The 21,312-nt window shown below is 39.5% G+C and overlaps 1 protein-coding gene across 4 annotated transcripts in view; it reads left to right on the top strand.

Annotated features, from left to right (window-relative positions):
* Window positions 1–21,312, top strand: part of dennd1a.L (DENN domain containing 1A L homeolog) — a 442,273-nt gene that overhangs the window by 259,587 nt on the left and 161,374 nt on the right. For all 4 annotated transcript variants that reach the window (XM_041572481.1, XM_041572482.1, XM_041572483.1 and 1 more), the window contains exon 12: window positions 6,013–6,114. In XM_041572481.1, the coding sequence (XP_041428415.1) occupies window positions 6,013–6,114 (102 nt within the window). The remainder of the gene's footprint in view (window positions 1–6,012; window positions 6,115–21,312) is intronic.

Raw genomic sequence — 21,312 nt, 5'->3', positions numbered from 1 at the left:
AGGCAAATTCGCTGGTGAAAATGCGTTGGCGTACAAAAAAACAGACGCCGGCATCCATTTTTTTTGATGCCGGTGATTTTTCTCTGGCGAATTGTTGCGGTGGTTTCGCAAATTTAGTCACCGGTGGCGAATTGCGGGAATTCACTGCGAATTCGCGCCTGGCGATTAAATTCACCCATCACTACCTATAGCAGCAATTATATTAAAATAACTGTATAACACTGCTATATGTGATTCAACAGAACTTTGCAAGCACATTATCACATTTGCAACTTGAGATCCTGAAACATCCTGAAAGTCTCTAAGAATCTTTGTGTTGGTCTCAAATTCTTCTCTGAGTTTCCCTATGAGACAGTGAGTTGAGTATTGTATACCTCCTGTTTCCTCAAGATTAAAGCATTGTTCCTTTTAAAGTCCACACTGGGGAATAGAGGCTTCAAAAGACAAACTCACTTTACCCATGGAAAGTTTAGGCTGACAAAGGAATCCGGCATTCCTCCCTGTTGAATACTTCTTGAATGTTGTATGCCGAATGTACAGAAAGCCGCAATGAGGCAGTAATGCAATACTTTTTCTGAGTTTAGACCTTTTTTTGTTTGTTCAGCCCCCCTTTAACTCATAATCAGGGACGGGCGAATTTGACCCGTTTCGTTTCACCAAAAATTTGCCGCCGCTGATATGTCACCGACGCCCATTAAAGTCTATTCGCGTCAAAAAAATGTTGTCGCATGACGCCATACAAGTCTATAGGCGTCATTTCTGCGGCGAAACAAGGCAAAAAAAATTCGCCCATCCCTACTCATAGTAATAATAATAAGATACTAACCATGTTTGCATACTAGAATAAAATGATCAAAAACATAAAATAATTAGCCCTGGCTGCCACTCATTTCCCCTCCGTTAGTAAATCATTGAAGTAAGGAGTTGATGATATAGGCACTCAGGAAAATACTTCGAAATTCGACCATCGAATAGAATCCTCCAACATTCGAAGTCGGAGGATTTTATTCATCGTACGATAATATTCCGGACGTAGTACGATCGTACTCCGAATCATACAATTCGAACGATTTTATTGTACGGTCATACGTTTTTCCTTCGAATATAAAAAAACTTTGAAAATTGCTCTGGAAGGTCCCCATAGGCTAACATAGCACTTCGACAGGTTTAAGTTGGCGAAGTATTGAAGTCGAAGTTTTTTTAAAGAGACAGAGTAAATTTGAAGTCGTAGTATCCTATTCGATGGCCGAAGTATTCAAAAAATGACCTCGAATTTAGAATTTTTTAACTTCGAAAATTCCCTCCAATTCACTTCGACCCTTGATAAATCTGCCCCTTTAGACTTAGAGTCAATATCTGAGCTTTAAAACTGTAGGAAATTAAATGAAATTCAGGAAACTTAAAATAGTAGCTGTAAAGAAACCTGCCAAAAATAAAACCTTTTGACATTTATCTACGCAGTTTGTGTTGATCTTCTGTTGATCTGATTCTTGTTTGGAAACATTTGTACCATTTCCATGTATTACAACCGAAGAGCGTGGAATATAGGGTGAATTTATTTTAGCTCCAACACACTTGAAATTATGAGTAAGGATGATGTGAAGAACAACAGTAGTAAAATATTATTTCCTTCTATATATTAGAGAAATGACCATGAGAGGCAGTTGAAAGTGTCAGAAAAGTAGACATTATAATAAAGAATTTTACTATTAAGTAAAACAGCTTGACATCATGACCACTTGTGGCAAACCGAAAGTTCTCTGCCTGCTGTGTGTGGCATGTGGTTTAAAGGGTCAACCGATCAGAACCCAGCTATCTTGTGTATTTTATTTCCAACAGTAAAGATAGAAAAGAATGCCCCAACGCTTTTGGGCTGACTCATTTAGGGAAATCATTTATGGGGAATCCAGCCCAAACACCAATTAGGTTGAATGCATTTTTTCCTGCAAAAGAAGTTCATGAAAGCTCTTTGCTAAAGGATAAATGGGCAGTTCACCTTAAAAATGAATGGATGCAGTTTTTTTCAACTGATGTAAATAAACCATTTTTATCAAAATATACTTTTTTAGCATAGTATGTGCCATTGGGTAATCATCAGGGCCGTCTTTATATATAGGCCCCCGAGGGCGGTTTTGGGGACGACTAGGGATGGGAGAATTTTTTCACCTCGTTTCGCCGAAAAAATGATGCCCTTAGACTTGTATGGCAGCGTGTGGCGAAACGAAACGGGTCAAATTCGCCCATCCCTAGGGACGACCTATTTTTTCATTTTTTCAAAAAAAACCTCCCCACCCTCTGCCACGGATTTGCATAGGAGATCCGGTGACGAAGCTGAGGGGTAGGGGTTCCAAGGAACATGCTGATGCTGATGTCACTTCCGATGAACGCATTGGGTGATGTCAGAGCCCCGACACGTGACGTCAGGACCGCATCGGACCTAAATACAGCCCTGGTAATCATAAACAGAAAATTGCCATTTTAAAAAAACAAGGTCAGTCCCTGGGATCGTAGGATTCACGGTGCACACAAACATACCAAACAAACCATACATGCTAGGTCACATGAGCCAATTAACAGCAGAGTTCTGTCTTTTGCTTCCACACACAAATGGTGGTTCAAGGCAAGAGATGTAAAAGGGTAATATTTACTTAAATATATATTCCAGTTTGGTAAGTTTCTTTAATATGCCACTTAATATGATATGATAAACTATCCGTTGCTTAAATATTTATTTTGGGGGTAAAGTTTTCCTTTAAGGGAATATACCATGACAAATAAAAATTCTATAACTCCAGTATGGTGGGATGGCTTTTTTTTCTTTAATTGCTAATACATTTTCTCGCTATTAGTGATGAGAGAATTTCTCCCGTTTTGTTTTGCCGAAAAATCCACGAAAAATTGTGAAATTGGACAGTTCCAGAAAAATCATGAAATTGGAAAGTTCCCGAAAAATCGTGATATTCACTCGTGAAATTTGAAGGATTTCACTCAAAAATCGTGAAATTTGAAGGTTTTCACTCAAAAATCGTGAAATTTGAAGGTTTTCACTCAAAAATCTTGAAAACCCTGACATTTTCACGAAAAAATTGTGAAATTCGGAAATTGACGCTGGCGAATTTTCACGGGAGATTCACGAATTTATTCGCTGGCGGCGAAACGCGGTATTTTCACAAAAAATCGTGAAATTCGGAAATTGATGCTGCCGAATTTTCACTGGCGAATTTTCACGGGACATTCACGAATTTATTCGCTGGCGGCGAAACGCGGTATTCCCGGAAATTCGTGCCAGATGAATTTATTCGCCCATCACTACTCGCTATTTGTCTATAATATAAATACTCACAGTCACCTCTTCACCAGAGAAAACTAATTTCAACTTTCATAGTGTTTGCTCACAGTTTAGTTGTTCCATTAACTGTACTTTACTCTACTTTGGCTGCACAATTTACAGCTCTGTAATTCTAAATTCTTCAATAGAAAAAACAAACAACTTCATTATAATCTACAGATCATCTGTCTCTATTCTTGGAGAGTGTAACTTGCAAATTTGGTTGGGGAGAAGTTTCTTCCACATTTTATCACTGGCATAAGATTAAGGCGAATCCAGGAGCAAATTTACACCAGTGCAGCGACTCATATCAGATAACTTTTACCCATGTAATGCCATTGGAATAAAAAAAAACGAATCTATAATTTGTTGTTATGGTTAAGCACAGTCATATGTCCTAAAATAAGCATTTGAATTGCTCTTATAACTCCTTAACTGATCGAATTGCTCCCACAATTGTGACACTGCATCCAGGCATCATAACCATCAAACTCAACAAGATTTATAGGATAACATTAATGATGGTAAGCTTTCTTTACGCAGGTGTTTTTTTAAAACATGGAAAAGGTAGAGCGTTTTTTAAAAATTGTACACACATGTTGATCAGAAAAGACCTTAGTCGCATTGCTTGTGGGATGGTTATTGGAACACATTAGACAGGAGCTATAGTGGTAAAGACTGCATTACTTGCAGATGTTTAAGTGAGAACAAGAGCTAAAGCTTTGTTACTTGTTTGGCAGGTCTCTCTCTCTATGTAAGAAATAAAACACTGGTAGCTTCTGTGGAACCTGTCTCATCTCAACATAGCAACTTAGGTTGAAAAAAGACACACATCCATCAAGTTCAACCTTAAGTCTATATATAACCTGCCTAACTGCTAGTTGATCCAGAGGAAGGCAACAAAACACGTTTGAAGCCTCTCCAATTTGCCTCAGAGGGGCAAAAACAAGTTGGCAATTGGACTTGTCCCTGGATTAACTTGTACTATGAACTATCTCCCATAACCCTGTATTTCCTCACTTGCTAAACACCATCCAACCCCTTCTTAAAGCTATCTAATGTATCAGCCTGTACCACTGATTCAGGGAGACAATTCCACATCTTCACAGCTCCCATTGTAAAAAAAAACCCTTCCCAATATTTAGACGGAACCTCCTTTATTCTCAGCTGGAAGGACCTACTGATAAAGCAATAGAGAGTTTATTGTACCATTCCCTTATATATTTATACTTAGTTATCATATATATAAGCGCCTCTTCTCCACTTAGATCTATGACCAAAAACATAAACAGCTGGAATTCATGTTTCCAAATCTTTAAAAGAACAGTTCAGTTTTAAAATAAGTACTGGGTATATAGGCTGGGAAAAATTAAAAATGTTTCTAATATAGTTAGAAAAAATTTAATTTTTAAAGGCTGAAGTGAACAGATGTTTAACAGCCAATACCCAACTTCCTGCTTTACATCTCTCTCTTATTTAGTCAGTGACTTGAAGAAGTCCACTGTTCAGTTAGTTTGCTTTTGATCCTTAGTATGCAGGTCAGATTCAAAAGCAAACGGTTCTGACCCTTTTCTTCCCACCCCTCCCCAGATTGGTTACTGACTGTCAACCAATCAGAGAGCTGCAAAGCAGGAAGTTGGGTTCTGGCTAGTGATGAGTGATTTTTTTCACCAGCCATGGAACCTGCAAATTTTTTCAGTAAACTGCGGCAAAAATTAGCCGTGGAAAAAATCGCAGAGACAAAAAAGTCGTCACCATAAGAAAAAACACCCATTGACTTTAATGCATTTGGACAAAAAAGTTGCCATAAGAAAAAACGGCCATTGACTTTAGTACATTTGGACAAAAAAGTTGCCATAAGAAAAAAACGGGCATTGACTTTAATACATTTGGACAAAAAAGTTGCCATAAGAAAAAACAGCCACTGACTTTAATGGATTTGGACAAAAAAAGTAGCAGAGAAAAAAAATAAGTAGCAGTTATAAAAAAAAAGTTGCCTCAAGAAAAACTCCCATTGACTTTCATGTATTTGACGCAAGGAAAATTTTTTCGTGAATGGAAAAAAATCAGTGCCCGTAAAAAACAACAACAAATTTTTGACGCCAACTAGCTTCAATTTCACAAATTTTTGCAGTTTTGCAAATTTTTAAATTTAATTTTAAACGGGACAGATTCAGTCATCACTAGTTCTTGATACTCCAGCCTTTATAGAATAAATTTTTTGGGTAACTACCTATGTTGAAAACATTTTTTATTTTGCATAGCAAAAAGTAAAAATTTTTACACTAAGCATTTCCTTTAACATGAAAAAACTACTTTGTTTCAAATATATTGGACCAATTTAAGCAGTTTTGTTACAGTTTAATTCTGTGCAGAACAAAAATGGATGCACAAAGGAACCTGTGATTGCTGTGAAATTTGAGTATTAGCGCCTTAGTGCTGCTAAAGTTGAATGAAATGATATTGAAAGTGATAATGGGAGAAGATATTCGATTCTAATTTATTGACATAGTATAAACTAGAAATAATTAACATCATTTCATTTTGTGCACCAGAGGATATACATGCACTTCAGCAACAGGTCCTTTTTTAGGGAATCAGAATTTCTCTTGTGTTTAAGTTCCCCAATACTTTGACTACTTTTCTGCATTATAATGTAACACCTGATACTTTTTGTTTTGCAGAAGGTGAAAGGGATGAGTCTGGATGATGTAGTGTTTTTGAATGTGGACACCAATACCTTGGAGACGCCGTTTGATGACCTTCAGAACTTGCCCAATGAAGTGGTCAGTATTCTAACATTCCTCCAGGGTTCGTTGGTCAGGGCTACCATGTTTATGGAAAAAGGTTCTAAAAAGACGATGTGCCAATCCATCACATTATAAAGTGTAGTCAGATTGTCGACCATGTGAGTTACATCACGTGAACACTTTCACTTCCCATTCACGTGTCCATTCTGTCTTCAACCCTGTTTTGCTTTATATCTGCTCTCTGGAAACGTTATTTGCACATGGATAGGAAACTGGTATTAAGTACACAGGGTGGTTGTCAATGGACCCTTGTTGTAGGGTCTTGGGGGGGGGGAGCTGTAGGGTTCTGTATTGGGTCCACCTTTATATGTTATTCATTAATGACTTGGGTAGGCATTGTAAAGGTGTAAGTAATTGGTGTTTGCAGATGACACACATCTTTGCAGGAGAAATAATTTCTTTCCATCTGGACAAACAAGCAATGTGGGCAGCTAAGGGACAGATGAGATTTTAAGTTAATATGAAGGAAAGAAAGGAGCTGCTTCAAAGTTAATTAGAAAATGTTCCTTTTTTCGTGGTCAGGTCTCCTCCTAAAACTAGTCAACAAGGATCCTTAGATCATTGGCATGCCTATGATTAAGAGTGGGGTCTGCTCATGTTTATACCTTTTTAACATATACCAATAAATAATACTTTCATTGGGACCTGATCTGGAAGTTGCTGCACCTCTCTTCAATACTTTGATTCAATGTTAGTACTTTTACGGTTATGCACCTGGGATGTAAACCTATGCTAGCTATTTAATCCATTAATGAGACTATGGGCCCGATTCAATTCAATGAGAAAAAGTTATCTCCTGGTTTATCATATAAAAAGTCATGGACAGGGTTCAATTTGAGGAGAAAAACCCTTTTTCCAAATTCAGTTCCAGTAGACTTCAATGGAGTTGATAAACTGTGAAATATTGTGAAAATGTTTTAATCGAATTGGATCACAAATTGAATCTTGTCCATGACTTTTTATGTGATAAACCTTTTTCTCACGGAATCTGGCCTTATGTTAGGTAAATCCATGATGGAACCGTGGGTGGTTTCAAGCAATGCCAGTTAGCAGCTGCAAGTGCAAATGAGGTTTTGAGCTGTATAAAAAGGGATATAGATTTGTGGGAGGAGAGGGAGATTCTTCATTTTACAAAAACAGTGGTAAGGCCCCATCTATAACATGCTGTGCAGTTCTGGTATATTAAGCTGGTTAAAGATGTGGTGTTGGGATATTAAGATGGTTAAGATGGGGCAAATCTGAGTTATAAAGAATTGCTGGCCAAGTTGGGAATGTTTACACGGGAGAAAAGGTGCTTAAGGGGTGAAATGATAACTATGTATAAATGTGTATAGTCAATGGTGAAGTTGCTCAATATTTCTCTTGTTGTGTCCTGTCTAAGCACACATCTGGATTAATCAAATGGACTAAATGAAGAGACTTGGCACAGCAGGATTATACCGCAACAGGTGTGCATGTATTCACACTTGAATAAAAACACACATATTGTAGTATAATCCTGCTATGTCCAAGTATGTGGATAACCATGTATAAATATACACGCCATTAGATCCTTCCAGCAGACAGAAGGGAATTCATGCAATGAATGTAAGAAGTGCAAGCAACGCATGCAAGATGGCGGCACCCAGAGCTTGCGCACATCGCAACGTTTTGACACCAGCATGTAAAACTTGTGCAGCAGCTAAATGTGTGCGGTGCTTCAAAACTTGTGCTGCAACAGAGTGTCAAAACGCACAACATCAGCACTTCTGTTTTTGCCGCGAAAATTCCCCTATGGATAGACGCCAAAAGCTGGTAACCTTCTCCTCTGGATGTTCCTGGGTGTACTTTATCTGATTATATATACCTTTCTGATCTTGACCTTGGCCTGCTAATCGACTAAAGCTGGCCATAGATGTTTAAAAGATCAGATCCTCATCGTGAGACCACGATCTTCTCAGAACGATCGTACGAATTGACCATCAAGTAAAAAGACCAATTTGCCAGGAAAACAAAGGGGAGCTGCCTGCTTGGCCCTGCAAACATAGATAGATTGCACTGGGACCGACAAAGATTTTTTGACCTGGCCGATCAATTTCTTGACAGATGTCGGGCAGAAAATCGTAAGATGTACGATCATTCGAATCCCACTAACCGCACGATAATTTCGAAGGATTGGTCGGACTTCCCTAAAATCGGTCGTTCGGCAAGAAGAATCGGCGCGTCTATGGGGACCTTTAGAATCTTTACTGCCTGAACTGACCCTCTGCCTGGACTTGATTTTGCTAACTGCTTTAACCCTTGGATACCGCTTGCTGGAGTGTGCCTACTGCTTCCTCCTTGGTCTGTAAATCTCTACCTGGAGCCTTCAGCCCTGACAATGAAGAAGAAAGGAGTAGGGATGCACCGAATCCAGGATTCGGTTCGGGATTCGGCCAGGATTCGGCCTTTTTCAGCAGGATTCGGATTCGGCCGAATCCTTCTACCCGGCCGAACCGAATCCGAATCCTAATTGGCATATGCAAATTAGGGACGGGGAGGGAAATTGCGTGAATTTTTGTCACAAAACAAGGAAGTAAAAAATGTTTTCCCCTTCCTTCCCTAATTTGCATATGCAAATTAGGGTTCGGATTCGGTTTGGTATTCGGCCGAATCTTTCACCAAGGATTCGGGGGTTCGGCCGAATCCAAAAAAGTGGATTCGGTGCATCCCTAGAAAGGAGGTTCCATCATAATACTCAAAAGAGTTTTTTACAGTGAAGTTGCGGCATTCTCTCCCTGAAGTACTGGCAGATACATCAGATTACTCCATCAAAGGATTGGATGAGGATATACAGGGTTGTTGAAATTGGCTTTTGGCACAAAGTTTATCGAGTAAATGGTCTGATTGCCATCTTAGGGTTAGGAAAGAATTTTTACCCCCTCTGAGGTGAATTGGAGAGGCTTCTTATGGGGTTTTTTTTGCTTTCCTCTGGATCAACTAGCAGTATGTACGCTCCATGTAACGGAAGGGATATCTGGGCATACTGTGTAATGTGAGGTAGAACAGCAACAGTGGCAGTTTTTATATAAATGATGGGCTCTAAAACAGGCTGGTTTTACCTTAAGCTCCACAACTAAAGATTGCCTTGTAAGCCAGCTCTAACCCCTGCCTACATATTTCACAGGAAGTTCTTCTCAAGTGTCACATTTTAAAGTTATTCTGCTCAGCAGGAAGTAAAGCCGCCAGGGCCTGAGGGATCTGACATTAAGAATAACAGAAAAACATCTACAAGGAAAGCTGATCAGTGACTAAATACAAACAGAATCAGGCACCGGAGTTCTAGACACGGCATTACACAGATGTCAAAGGGTTGAGCACCTTCTCTCTCTCTTCCTCTATCCATATCTCATATGTTTTATTTATGCAAAGATTTTTCGGTTGCTCTTTTTTCCCCCTTCAGTAAGACATAAATATTTATATTTTAGTTTTTGCATATTATAGAGCCTTTCTCCTGTTCAGTGTGGGTAGGTGTAGCCATCCAGATATGCCAATTGTGCTTTCTTCCAAGGCCTTTTCTTCTCGCCCAATTTCCCAGACAAATTTTGTAGAATAACTCAATATTAATCAGGCTCTTGTTTTCTCTATCTTCTCATTGTGCCATAGACAGGCTGGTGCTTTATTTAGCCTCAAATGTACTCCAGCAAATGGATGAGTGATGCTGTTGGTTAAATGCTTTTCCTTTGGTAAGACAAAGTTGGAACAATTTTGCTTGCGGTTGTATCAGTGCCACCTGCTACTGAAGTACTCTTAATTAATAGATCAAAGCCATAGTACAGGGGATGCAGAATATACAGACCGGGGAAGGTAACTGAGCTCTTTGATCTGTACCACGCTGTGTTCGGAGAAAGGGAGGGGCTGTTTTTATTCCATCTCATCGTCTGTTTTTCCAAATTAATTTATCCTTTAGCAAAGACGATTGCTCATTACTTACTTTTCTTTAACTCCCTCGGCTTTCCCAGCTCATGTGAAACGGAGAGCAACACAGCACAGACCACAGTTTCTTGACTCCTACAGTTGAAGCAAGCTGGCAATTTAGTGGGGAGCCTGCTTTCTATAGATCAGGATTCCCTAGCCTGCTCTTCTCCATCTGTCGCTTAAGTGCAACTGTTAATGCAGTCACTGGCATCTTGGGAGTTATCAATAGGCCACAGCTGGAAAGTCCCAAATCTAGATCTGAATGTATTAGTGCACAGGTGTAATTGTTCATTTTGAGGGCTGAACTCAACGGAGCGACTGCGACGAAATGCAGACGACCATTTGGAGCCGCCGAATCTAATGGAAGTGATAGAAACATCGCAGGTACAAACTACGTGTATCCGACGCGACACAAACAGGAGAAATGAAAGGCACATCCGCTGGCTCAATGGTAGGGTAGATGAAATGTAGAAGTAAATACCACGTTTATTGTGTCATTTAAAAACATAAAGAAATTCAAAAATTCGAAAGTTCAAAGATGAGTGAGCAAGGCATGGCTCTACGCGTTTCGTGACTACAATGGTCACTTCGTCAGAAGCCAAACGACGCACCAGGCTGTCAGAAGTGAACGATGCACTCTGCGTCTTCATCCGACAGTCATGTTGTGTGTAGTTTGTACCTGCGATGTTTCTATCACTTCCATTATATTTGGGGCCTCCAACTGGTCGCCTGCGTTATGTCGCAGAGCAACGCATCACATCACATCACTTTGAGGAGTTCAGCCTGATACTCATAGGGTTCATTATCTTAGGTCATATGATAATAACATTATCTTAGGTCATAAGATGATATCATTAGGTTTGCACCAGACTGCCCTGATGCTTTCAAATTCAGGCCATTCTTAAGATCAAAATGCACAAATAAAAACATTTGTCCATGCATTTACAGTAGTGGGCTGTATCTGGGTTTTCTCCACAAGCAGAGAAACAAGTGTGTGGCATTAGCCCTAGAATTAATAGCAAAGTCTATTAAAGGCAAACTCTGCATACTGATTAGGTTATGCAGATGCTTATATTTTCAGCTGGACTTTATTTTTACTTATTTATAGTTTTGATCTATTTACTTGATTTGTGGAATGTGTTGTTATTTAAATATCCACCACTGAAATTCGGAGTCCTCTCCATTATATATACATAGTCATGAGATCTCTTACCCATAACAGTCTTTCTCTCTGCTATTTCTTATTATATTATTTAAATATTCACCTCGAAAATTAGGAGTCCTCTCCATTATATACACATAGCCATGAGATCTCTAACCCATAACAGTCTTTCTCTCTGCTGTTAAAACTTCCAGAGGTCTGCAAAGGTTTGTGTAACCCCCTGTGGATAGCGGCTCTTGCCACACCTCTGGGGAATAAGATGCAGTCAGAACAATAATGGGATAAGTGTCTGCAATCTTAATTTGATTTGAGAGAGGAAGTGAAGGTCAGCTGAAAGTATCATCATCATTCGTTCACCGATGGAAGTTCTACTTTTGTTTCCTGCTGGGCCTTTTTTTTAGGAATCATACAAAAAACAAAACAAAAAAACCATATACACAAGTGCAGTCATTGACTAGTTTTTGCTGTAGCAAAATGTGTCTCTCACCAGCTGGATAGATTTCCACCCTGTGAATCCCGTCTTCCCAACAGGCTCGGCTCCTTTTAGACCTCTTAACATATTGTCCTTTGGAATAAGACAAGTGCATTAGCAAAGAAAAACAAACCACATCATAGGTAAAGGCGACATTTAATCTTTTATTTATCACTCTGGCAGCCTAAAAAGCTACATTTACTCCAAGACCTTTAACAAGATTTAAGGATTAATAGATTTGAGGAGGGTATATTCTAGCTCTCTTTCTGGTGAAATGTGAGCTTTCTGTTTTAGTTGTGTGGATATTTTCAGGAAGAGGGTGTCAACAAAAATACTTACTTGCACAAGCTATAGTAATGTATCCAATAAAATGAGCACAAGGACATGCATTTACTGTCTTTATTTGAAATCAAGCCCTCAAATAACTATACATAAAATACAAAAAAACTATACAGTGTATATATCCTATATAATAAAGTCCAAGTGTCTCTGCGTCCAGTCCCTGTGTCCGTGGGATTGCGCTACTGCGCATGTGCCCCACGGACCGTCTCTGGCGACATATGTTCTAGTGCCCGTTAATTTAACGGACTTAATGTCTAGTATATATATATATATATATATATATATATATATATATGTGTGTGTGTGTATATATATATATATATATATATATATATATATATATATATATATATATATATGTTTTTTAGTGATCATACATTCCATTTTGCTAGCAGTAATCAATAAATAACTTCTACCCAAGTATTATACCTAGATATTTCTCGTGTGCTTTTGAATATGGTTCATTAAAATCATTTAGAATATGAGATGCAACTTTTTTTGCATTTGTTTACTTTATTAAACCCATACATTTTTTAATGTCATACCTATTTCCTTCACTTTCCTTCTTGAGTACTCCGTCTGCATCCACATGTTTTATTTGAATGTATGATATGATAATATGTAACCAAATCAGTGGGTGCCTCATATAACATTGTATTATATTTACAGTTCTTAGGGCAAACATCTCAATACTAATACAGCAGTTTTTTTTTTCCTTTGTTCATTGACTCTCTACAGCGGAGTGCAAACTGTACCGTATGGCAATGCATTTTACAATGCCCGTGGATGTATAACAATCAGAAATCCATGCTTCTACATACTGTAGTTTTGCTGTATGGTGCACATCACCAGAAAATAATAGAAAATGATTATTCATCTCAAATACAAAGCCAGAATTTAACAGTGCCAGCTTTCATAAGAGCTCCGTCAGGTTAGAACTGATGTCCGTCTTCCTACACAGAACACCAGAAAAGCAGCTTTTTTCAAGTCAAACAGCAACTGATCTGTAGTAATTTAGCTAGAGTGCCATATTTGGACACCCTTTGTCTTTTGTCTGTTGTTGGTATCATGCTTATGGGTCAGTGCATTCAGCTCCCAAATATACCTTAATTATAACAGCCTAAGAATCTGTGCTCCCTCGGCACAGACTAAAGATGCCCATTTACTGGCCAATAAGAGCTGCCAATTCGGGCCAAGTCAACAGCTTATTGGCCAATGACTGGTGCCCACAGACATGCTAATATTCCACATGCAATACCTCTGATGCATCAATCATGACACATGGAAGCTGGCTGCATATGGATAGGGACTAAGGGATGTTGGGATAAATGGATTTCGGATGTGTCACTCTTGGTGGCAGATTTATCGAGGGTCGAATTTCGAAGTTGAAAATACTTCGAAATTCGACCATCAAATTGATTTACTTCGACTTCGAATATCCAAGTCGAAGTTTTTTTCCATCGAATTTGGCCATTTGCGGTCGAAGTAAAATCGTTCGATTGAACAATTAAATCATTCCAATCGACCGATTCGAAGGATTTCGGCGATCGATCGAACGATTTTTCTTCGACTTCAAAAAACTTAGGGAACTGCTCTAGAAGGTCCCCATAGGCTAACATAGCACTTCGGCAGGTTTAATTTGGCGAAGTATTAAAGTCGAAGTTTTTTTTAAAGAGACAGTACGATTGTCGAATATTCAAACTATTTTACTTTGAATTGAATTCGAAGTTGTAGTATCCTATTCGTTGGTCGAAGTATCCAAAAAATTACTTTCAATTTAGAAATTTTTTACTTTGAAAATTCCCTCTAATTCACTTCGACCCTTGATAAATCTGCCCCTTGATGTAGGGATTTCTGATGCCTTGCGTGTCATTAACGAGACGGCAGGCTAAGGGGCTTTTACTCCCCCTCCCCACCACTGAGTTTACCAAAACCAAAATCATAATGAGCAATTTAGCAGTCACCTCCACAATTCAATCAATTTTATTTTAATCGTCAAATAGAAAGCCGCTCCAAACTCATCCCCGTGGGTATGTCTCCTCCACTTGCTCCTCTCCAAAACCTTAGCTGTAATAAATGGGAATAAAGGGGGATAGGCGGCACTCCAGATAAGATAAATTTAATTCTCGCGTTTCGGGAACAAGATCCCTTAGTCATAGGCTTATCTTATCCGGAGTGCTGCCTATCCCCAATTTTATTTTAATGCTCAACTCCCCAGTCTGCTGCACCTGCCCATGTAAGGGAGGTGGCTCGGTGCTGAAAACTTTTTTTGGCTATGAATCACATTTGAAGTAAACGTTTGTAATCATATTTCTATTTAGTAAATATTTGCATGATGTTTCATGATGTTAAACAACTTGCATGGGTAGCAGCATTTGCCCAACTTGAAAAAAAAGGCAGAACTCTAGCATAAGAGGCTTTGTTTAGCAATAAAGGTCAGCAAGCCACAAGAGATGCCATCTAGATGACACTGTTGAATAAAAAGACTTAAGATTCCTCACTGGTTTGCACAGCATGTAGCTTCCATTGCTCAGTGCCTTTCTCTTGCATGCAGAGTTCAGGGAACCTTCCACTTCCTAGGTCACGGTTAAGTATGTGTTGGATAGAATAAACAGAGGCAGACAATGATGGGTGCTTACCTTCCTAAAACAGATGCCGTGTTAGTCATAATCTTCTTTTTAGGGAGAATTTAAAAAAGAGGAAACGAAAAGACCAGCTGCCCCCTTGTGAGGATCACAAGTTCAGGAGTTACTCTAAGGCTTATGTTAAATGGGTAATTTATAAGCAGACTATATGTTCAATTTCCTAATTTTGGGCACAAGAAATGGAGAGGCTGTGATGTGAGAGATAGTCCACTCCTGCTCTCAATTAGTTTTTTTTTTTTTTTTTTAAATCTCAGTGATCTTATGGAGCCAATAGCACAGTTCAAACCATATTATACAGGGAAACTTTGTTGTAGAGTTGTTTGAGCCCAAATGTTTGCCCTTTCTGCTCTAGTTAGTTAATAAATGACGATATTGTATGGCTCTATGTATGTAGTCATTAGTAAAATGATAATTGCTGATACTACAGTGTTGGGTTCATGGGTTCTGTTTCTGGCATAGTGTGCATGTGTCTTGTGTGTTTGTCTTGTTTCGTTTTAAGTCTTGCATTAAAGGGTAAAGTAGTTTTTATTTCTAAATTACATTGTTTACACTGCAAATAATTTACTCTACAATACTCTAGTCTATACAATAAAATTTAATTCTTGCACCAGCAAGTGTATTTTTGTAAGTTGTAATATTGGTGTGTAGGTGCATCTCAGGTCATTTTGCCTGATCATGTGCTTTCAGAAAGACGGAACTGCTTTCTGGCAGGCTATTGTTTCTCCTACTCAATGTTACTGAATGTGTCGCAGTGGGACCTGGATTTTACTATTGAGTGCTGTTCTTAGATCTATCAGTGAGCTGTTATCTTGTGTTAGGGAGCTGCTATCTGGTTACCTTCCCATTGTTCTGTTGTTAGACTTCTGGAGGGGGGACGAAGTGAGGGGGTGATATCACTCCAACTTGCAGCAGTAAAGAATGACTGAAATGTATCAGAGCTCAAGTCACATGAATGAGGGCAGCTGGGAAACTGAAAATATGTCTAGCCCCAAGTCCGATTTCAAAATTAAATATAAAAAAATCTGTTTGCTCTTTTGAGAAACATATTTCAGTGCACAATTCAGTACTATTAAATGATGCGTTTTTTTTTGTTTTTTTTAAAAATCAATCATTTTTTCCCATGACAGTATCCCTTTTAAGTCAATAGGTGTTTTTTTCACCAGTGGTGAAATGTGGAATTTCACGTGAATCCTTGCTGGCAAACATATCACTCTTGGAGTGATGATCATCATATTGGGGTTTCTACTCTTGCCACCAAATAAGTAATTTTGTCGAAACCAGTTCACTTATTTGGTTGCTTCTGAATGAGTGGACCTAGCACTATATTTGGCTACCAGTGCATGCCAAATTGGCCAGTATGTGTCTGTCTATCTTGAAGGATGCATAGATTATCTAGTGTGTATCCACTGTACTTCACTGTGAAGTCTTCTTGTATTCAGCCAAATCTGTTTTATCACCCTGTTCAGCGTAACTCTTTAAGCTCTTTAGGAAAAGACTGCATTCATCGTAGGTTAATACTTGAATAGGCCCAATGTTTCATTGACCCTCTGGCAGAACAGTTATTGGATAAAGCAGCCAGAATTTGTTTTTTCCTAGCCTTAAACAGCCCATAGTAGGGCATTTTGTAAATGCCAATGCTCCTTGTATGTTTATATAATTTGTCAACAATTGTGGGTTTTATTAGGTTTTATGGGGCTTCATTAAAGAATGTATCGCTTGCACACTGTACAACATCAGAAGATATTCCACCATAAACTGGGAAAAAACTTCAGGCTTTGGAATGTCATAAATGTTTAAGAGACTTCCTTCCTTCCATTATTCACTATGACTTTGCTTTTATAACAGTAAGTGTTCCATTTTATTAGTGCCAATGTCTTGCTAGAGTCTTTCTCTGGACTTCTTAAAAAAAAGCCACATTTTACCTTGAAGGCTGCGCAGCTGCACTTGGACGCTTAAAGACCGTGCCTGTTGAATGTATTGATTGCATTAATAATTTCATATGGCCAGTGTAGGGGAATTGTCTTTTTCTTCCCAGGTAAAATATAAATTTATGGTTATAGTCCCTGTGCTCTTCATTGTATATTGCATTGCTGTGTCTGGGATGGAAAGCTAAGATAACATAAAATTGTGGAGGAATAATTCTCAGTGGAGTTGGGAACAATTATTTACTTATGTCCCACCTCCCAAACCAATTATTAACTTCAACCTTTAAGAAAATGACTCACAGTGAATATTTCAAGTATTTTGTGTTTTTAAGCAGCCCCTATTTGGGTTGATAGATCACCTGAAATCAGTGATTTTGGTTTTGCTTGCAAGCACTTGTCGGTAGGGATGCACCGAATCCAGGATTCGGTTCGGGATTCGGCCAGGATTCGGCCTTTTTCAGCAGGATTCGGATTCGGCCGAATCCTTCTACCCGGCCGAACCGAATCCGAATCCTAATTGGCATATGCAAATTAGGGACGGGGAGGGAAATTGCGTGAATTTTTGTCACAAAACAAGGAAGTAAAAAATGTTTTCCCCTTCCTTCCCTAATTTGCATATGCAAATTAGGATTCGGTTTGGTATTCGGCCGAATCTTTCACCAAGGATTCGGGGGTTCGGCCGAATCCAAAAAAGTGGATTCGGTGCATCCCTACTTGTCGGGTCAACTGAAAATGAGTAAGTCGGATCATTGGAGCATCACTCTGCTCACCCATCCCTTTGTAAAGGAGAACATGCAGCTTCAACTCTGAGACACAATATGTGGACTAGAGATCTGCCGCACTGGTGATACTGGGAAGGTGGAAGAATTAGCTTTGATAGACTCTTTGTTTTTTTGAATTGATATTGACACATTTTCTGTGTTGGAATATGACAATATCATGGCCAAAATGTCAGTACAGTTGGCATTTCTGCAAGATAAATATCCACGGTTTCTCTGAAGTTGGCAATACATTTTTTTTCATGAACTGGCAGACTTGCACTAAGTTTGCAGGTCTAAAATGATGAGTTTTCATGACCGACATTGAAATCATCAGATATTGGACATGACTAGTCCATTTAAAGCAGTATGCCAATTGCTAACTATCCAGGGCCTCGGTGCCATAAACCCACTGGACAGAACAAGTCACATAAGTATGTAAGTGTCACGTACGGCTCGCTAAATTCAGAACAAGTGCTAAGCTTCCTGGTCATGGCTCAATCTTCTGCCTGTAGCAGCCGCCTTTCCAAGATTTTGGATGGAACGCAACCAGGACTGCCATCAGAAATCGCAGGGCCCCATAAGACAAAATTTCCTGGGCCCCCTGGGCTGCGCTCACTGCAAGCCCCACCTACAGGTCCGCCCTCCCCACCCCACAGGTCTGCCCCCCACCACACAGTAAAAAAACAAAAAAAATATTGGTAGCTCGGGTTCCCACATGTTAATAAAAAATAAAAAGATATTGGTGGTCAGGGCCCCCCATAAAAAAAAACATTTGTGGCCAGGGCCCCCCCATTAAAAAATATTGGTGGCTAGTACCCCACATGAGAAAAAAAAAATTGGTGGCCAGGGCCCCTTAAATGTCCATGCCTTCCTGAAGTCAGCAGCTCTCAGAAAGATGGGGGGCCTGGCTAATCAAGTAAGTGTGGTGTGGCAGGGCCACCCTTACCCTCAGGGCCCCCTACAACTCTCCCCCATGTCCCCCCCCTGATGGCGGCCCTGAACGCAACAGTTCAGTTAGTAGGTGAAAATCGTAGTCAGGCAGGCCAGGGTCAGTACAGGTGGAGTTCAAGAAGGGTCAGACAGGCAGTAGTTGGTACAGGCAGAATTCAAGCATGGACAATCAGGCCGGGGTTGGTACAGGCACTGTTCAAAGAGTAGTCAGGCAGGCAAGGGTTAATACCAGTAGAGTTCAAAATAGTCAGGCAGGCAAGGGTGAAAACCGGAATCAAAGCAAGACAGAATCACACCCAGATACTAACAAATTAGACCTAACAGCGGGCAATGATTACTGGCCCAAAGCCCATTTAAATACATTACATTATTGCACCACAGGGTGATGCGCCACTGCTAGCATAAACACGGAAGTGAGCGGCCATGCATGCAGGGCCGTATTTACATAGTAGACGCCCCTAGGGCCACTGCCGTTCGTCGCCCCCCTCTCCCCTCCAGGGGGACAGGAGCAATGGGGATTGGCGAATGAGAAATTTAAAAAATGATTGTATCTCCTGCGCATTCCCAGTGTTTTTGAATCAATGTGGGTGTGGTTGGGCAGCATGCCGCCCCCCTAAAATCCTTCTGCCCTAGGCCCAGTCCTAGGTGGCCTTTCCACAAATCCCGGCCTGCACGCATGCCATAGCCATAGAGGACTAGGGCTGCGGGCGCCCCCTCCGGGAAATGGCTAAGCTGCAGGCAATGATTACTGGCCTGAAGCCCCTTTAAATACATTACATTTATGCGCCACAGAGTGATAAAATAACACACCGCTGGCATAAACCCAGAAGTTAGCGGCCACACGCAACATAGCGGTACTGGCGCCAAAATGAAGAGGACTAGGACTGTAGACGTCCCCACCAGGCCCTAGCCCCCGCTAGACCACCATGGTATGTTACAGTAAGGCCACATTAATGCTACATTTCCCTTGTAGTTCTTATTTAGTGTTATGTCCTCCATAAATAACTCAAGTTCCATACGTACCATGTTCATGTACATAGGCTAAGGCTGGTGCCAAAGAGGATACGTTAATTTAAGTTTCGACAATGTTTTGTCATATGTATTCACAGCAGCAAAGACAAATAATGAGCACAAAACAGGCTACATTAGATAGATCCCAGATATATGTGAGCGTAATGTGAATGGCACACTAAAAAATGTTTTTATCTGGGTAGCATTGTAGGGAATGTGAAAAGGTTTCAGATGTCATGTATTAAGATCAACTCAATTAGAATCTGAGTATTCTTTCTTTCTTTTTTTTTTTTAATTGTAAAGCAAATAAAACCTACAATTAACCCACACATATATTATTGGTAAGCAGATCAACAGAATGAAGAAAGACTAATTACGGTGTGAAGGTAGTGATTATAGGCTGTGGAGGATATCAGTTAATCTTGTGTCAGCAGATGACCATGGTCATAGAGAATTAAGTTTTTTTGTGCCAGAGAATTAAATGCTTTTTTTTAAATCAGCATTCTGCTTAATCTCCACATTTACTAGTTTCTCCTTCCCCTCTCAGATCGCTATCAGCTCACATTTTAGTTTGCACTAACTCCCTTTACCTCTGCAGTACTTTCCCAGATGTGCACTTACTGTTATCTACAAAATCTGGACATCTCACTACTCTTGCCTTTGTCTACCCTAAAATCTCAATGTTTGGTCTTTGCCATGTAGATAATTAGATTACCAGAGCACAGATAACCCCCTCAATAATGGATAACTGTTTATCTGTGCTCTAGTAATCTCATTACCTACCTCACAAGAATCAAATATGGAGTAGCTTCAATTTCCCCTTTTCTCCAGTTTAGCTCAAAAAATAACAAAAAAACATAGAATTTTTGTGATTAAACAAATAGGCAACAGGTTCAGCACAAGCCATGTTTAACCATGAGGAATGTTTTACCATCTACATGAGATGATCCTAGCTTGGTTATGATCATGTACAAAGGTCTTATAACTAGTAAAAAAGCAAGTCAATAATGAAGAATTATTTGTTTAAATAAGATACTGTAGAGGTATGGGACCTATTATCCAGAATTCTCGGGACCTGGAGCTTTCCAGATAAAGGGTCTTTCCGTAATTTGGATCTTCACACCTTAAAGCTCCCCATAGACGCGACGATTCTTCTTGTCGAATGATCGATTTAAGGGAAGCCCGACCAATCCTTCGAAATTATCGTGCGGTTAGTGGGATTCGAACGATCGCACATCTTATGATTTTTCGGCCGACATCTGTCAGGAAATTGATCAGCCAGGTCAAAAAATCTTTGTCGGTCCCAGAGCAATCTATCTATGTTTGCAGGGCAAAGCTCCCCTTTGTTTTCCTGCAAAATTGGTCTTTTTAGTTGATGGTAAATTCGTACGATCGTTCTGAGAAGATCGTGGTCTCACGATCAGGATCTGAGCTTTTAAAAATCTCTTGACAAAGGGGGTAACCCCGAAACGTCGCACGTCTGCACAAGAAATAAAAGCAAGGGGGAACCCTGCATTTCACTTGCCTTGAGTGCCAGAGTTTTTTTCGTTTTTTTCTTTTAAAAATCTCAACATCTATGTCCAGCTTTAGACTACTAGAAAATCATGTAAACATTAAATAAAACCCAATAGGCTGGTTTTGCTTCCAATAAGCATTAATTATATCTTAGTTTGGATCAAGTACAATGTACTGTTTTATTATTATAGAGATAAAGGAAATCATTTTTAAAAATTTGGATTATTTGATTATAATGGAGTCTATGGGAGACATCCTTTCTGGGGTTAGTGGGTTTCCGGATAACGGATCCTATACCTGTACTATCGAAATGTTTCAAAGCTTTCATAATAACAGGATAATTCATCCCATATCTGCATTTTCATCATAATCATGTAACCGAGGTGTATAAATTCCACAGCATTATAGAACTCTGTAAAAGGCAGCTTGTCTTATCTGCAATCTGAAAACAGTT

Source organism: Xenopus laevis, chromosome 8L (genome assembly GCF_017654675.1).
Source record: "Xenopus laevis strain J_2021 chromosome 8L, Xenopus_laevis_v10.1, whole genome shotgun sequence".
In the NCBI taxonomy this organism is placed as follows: Eukaryota; Metazoa; Chordata; class Amphibia; order Anura; family Pipidae; genus Xenopus; species Xenopus laevis.
The sequence above is the reverse complement of the archived record's forward strand: the minus strand, read 5'-3'. Positions and strand labels throughout refer to the sequence as shown.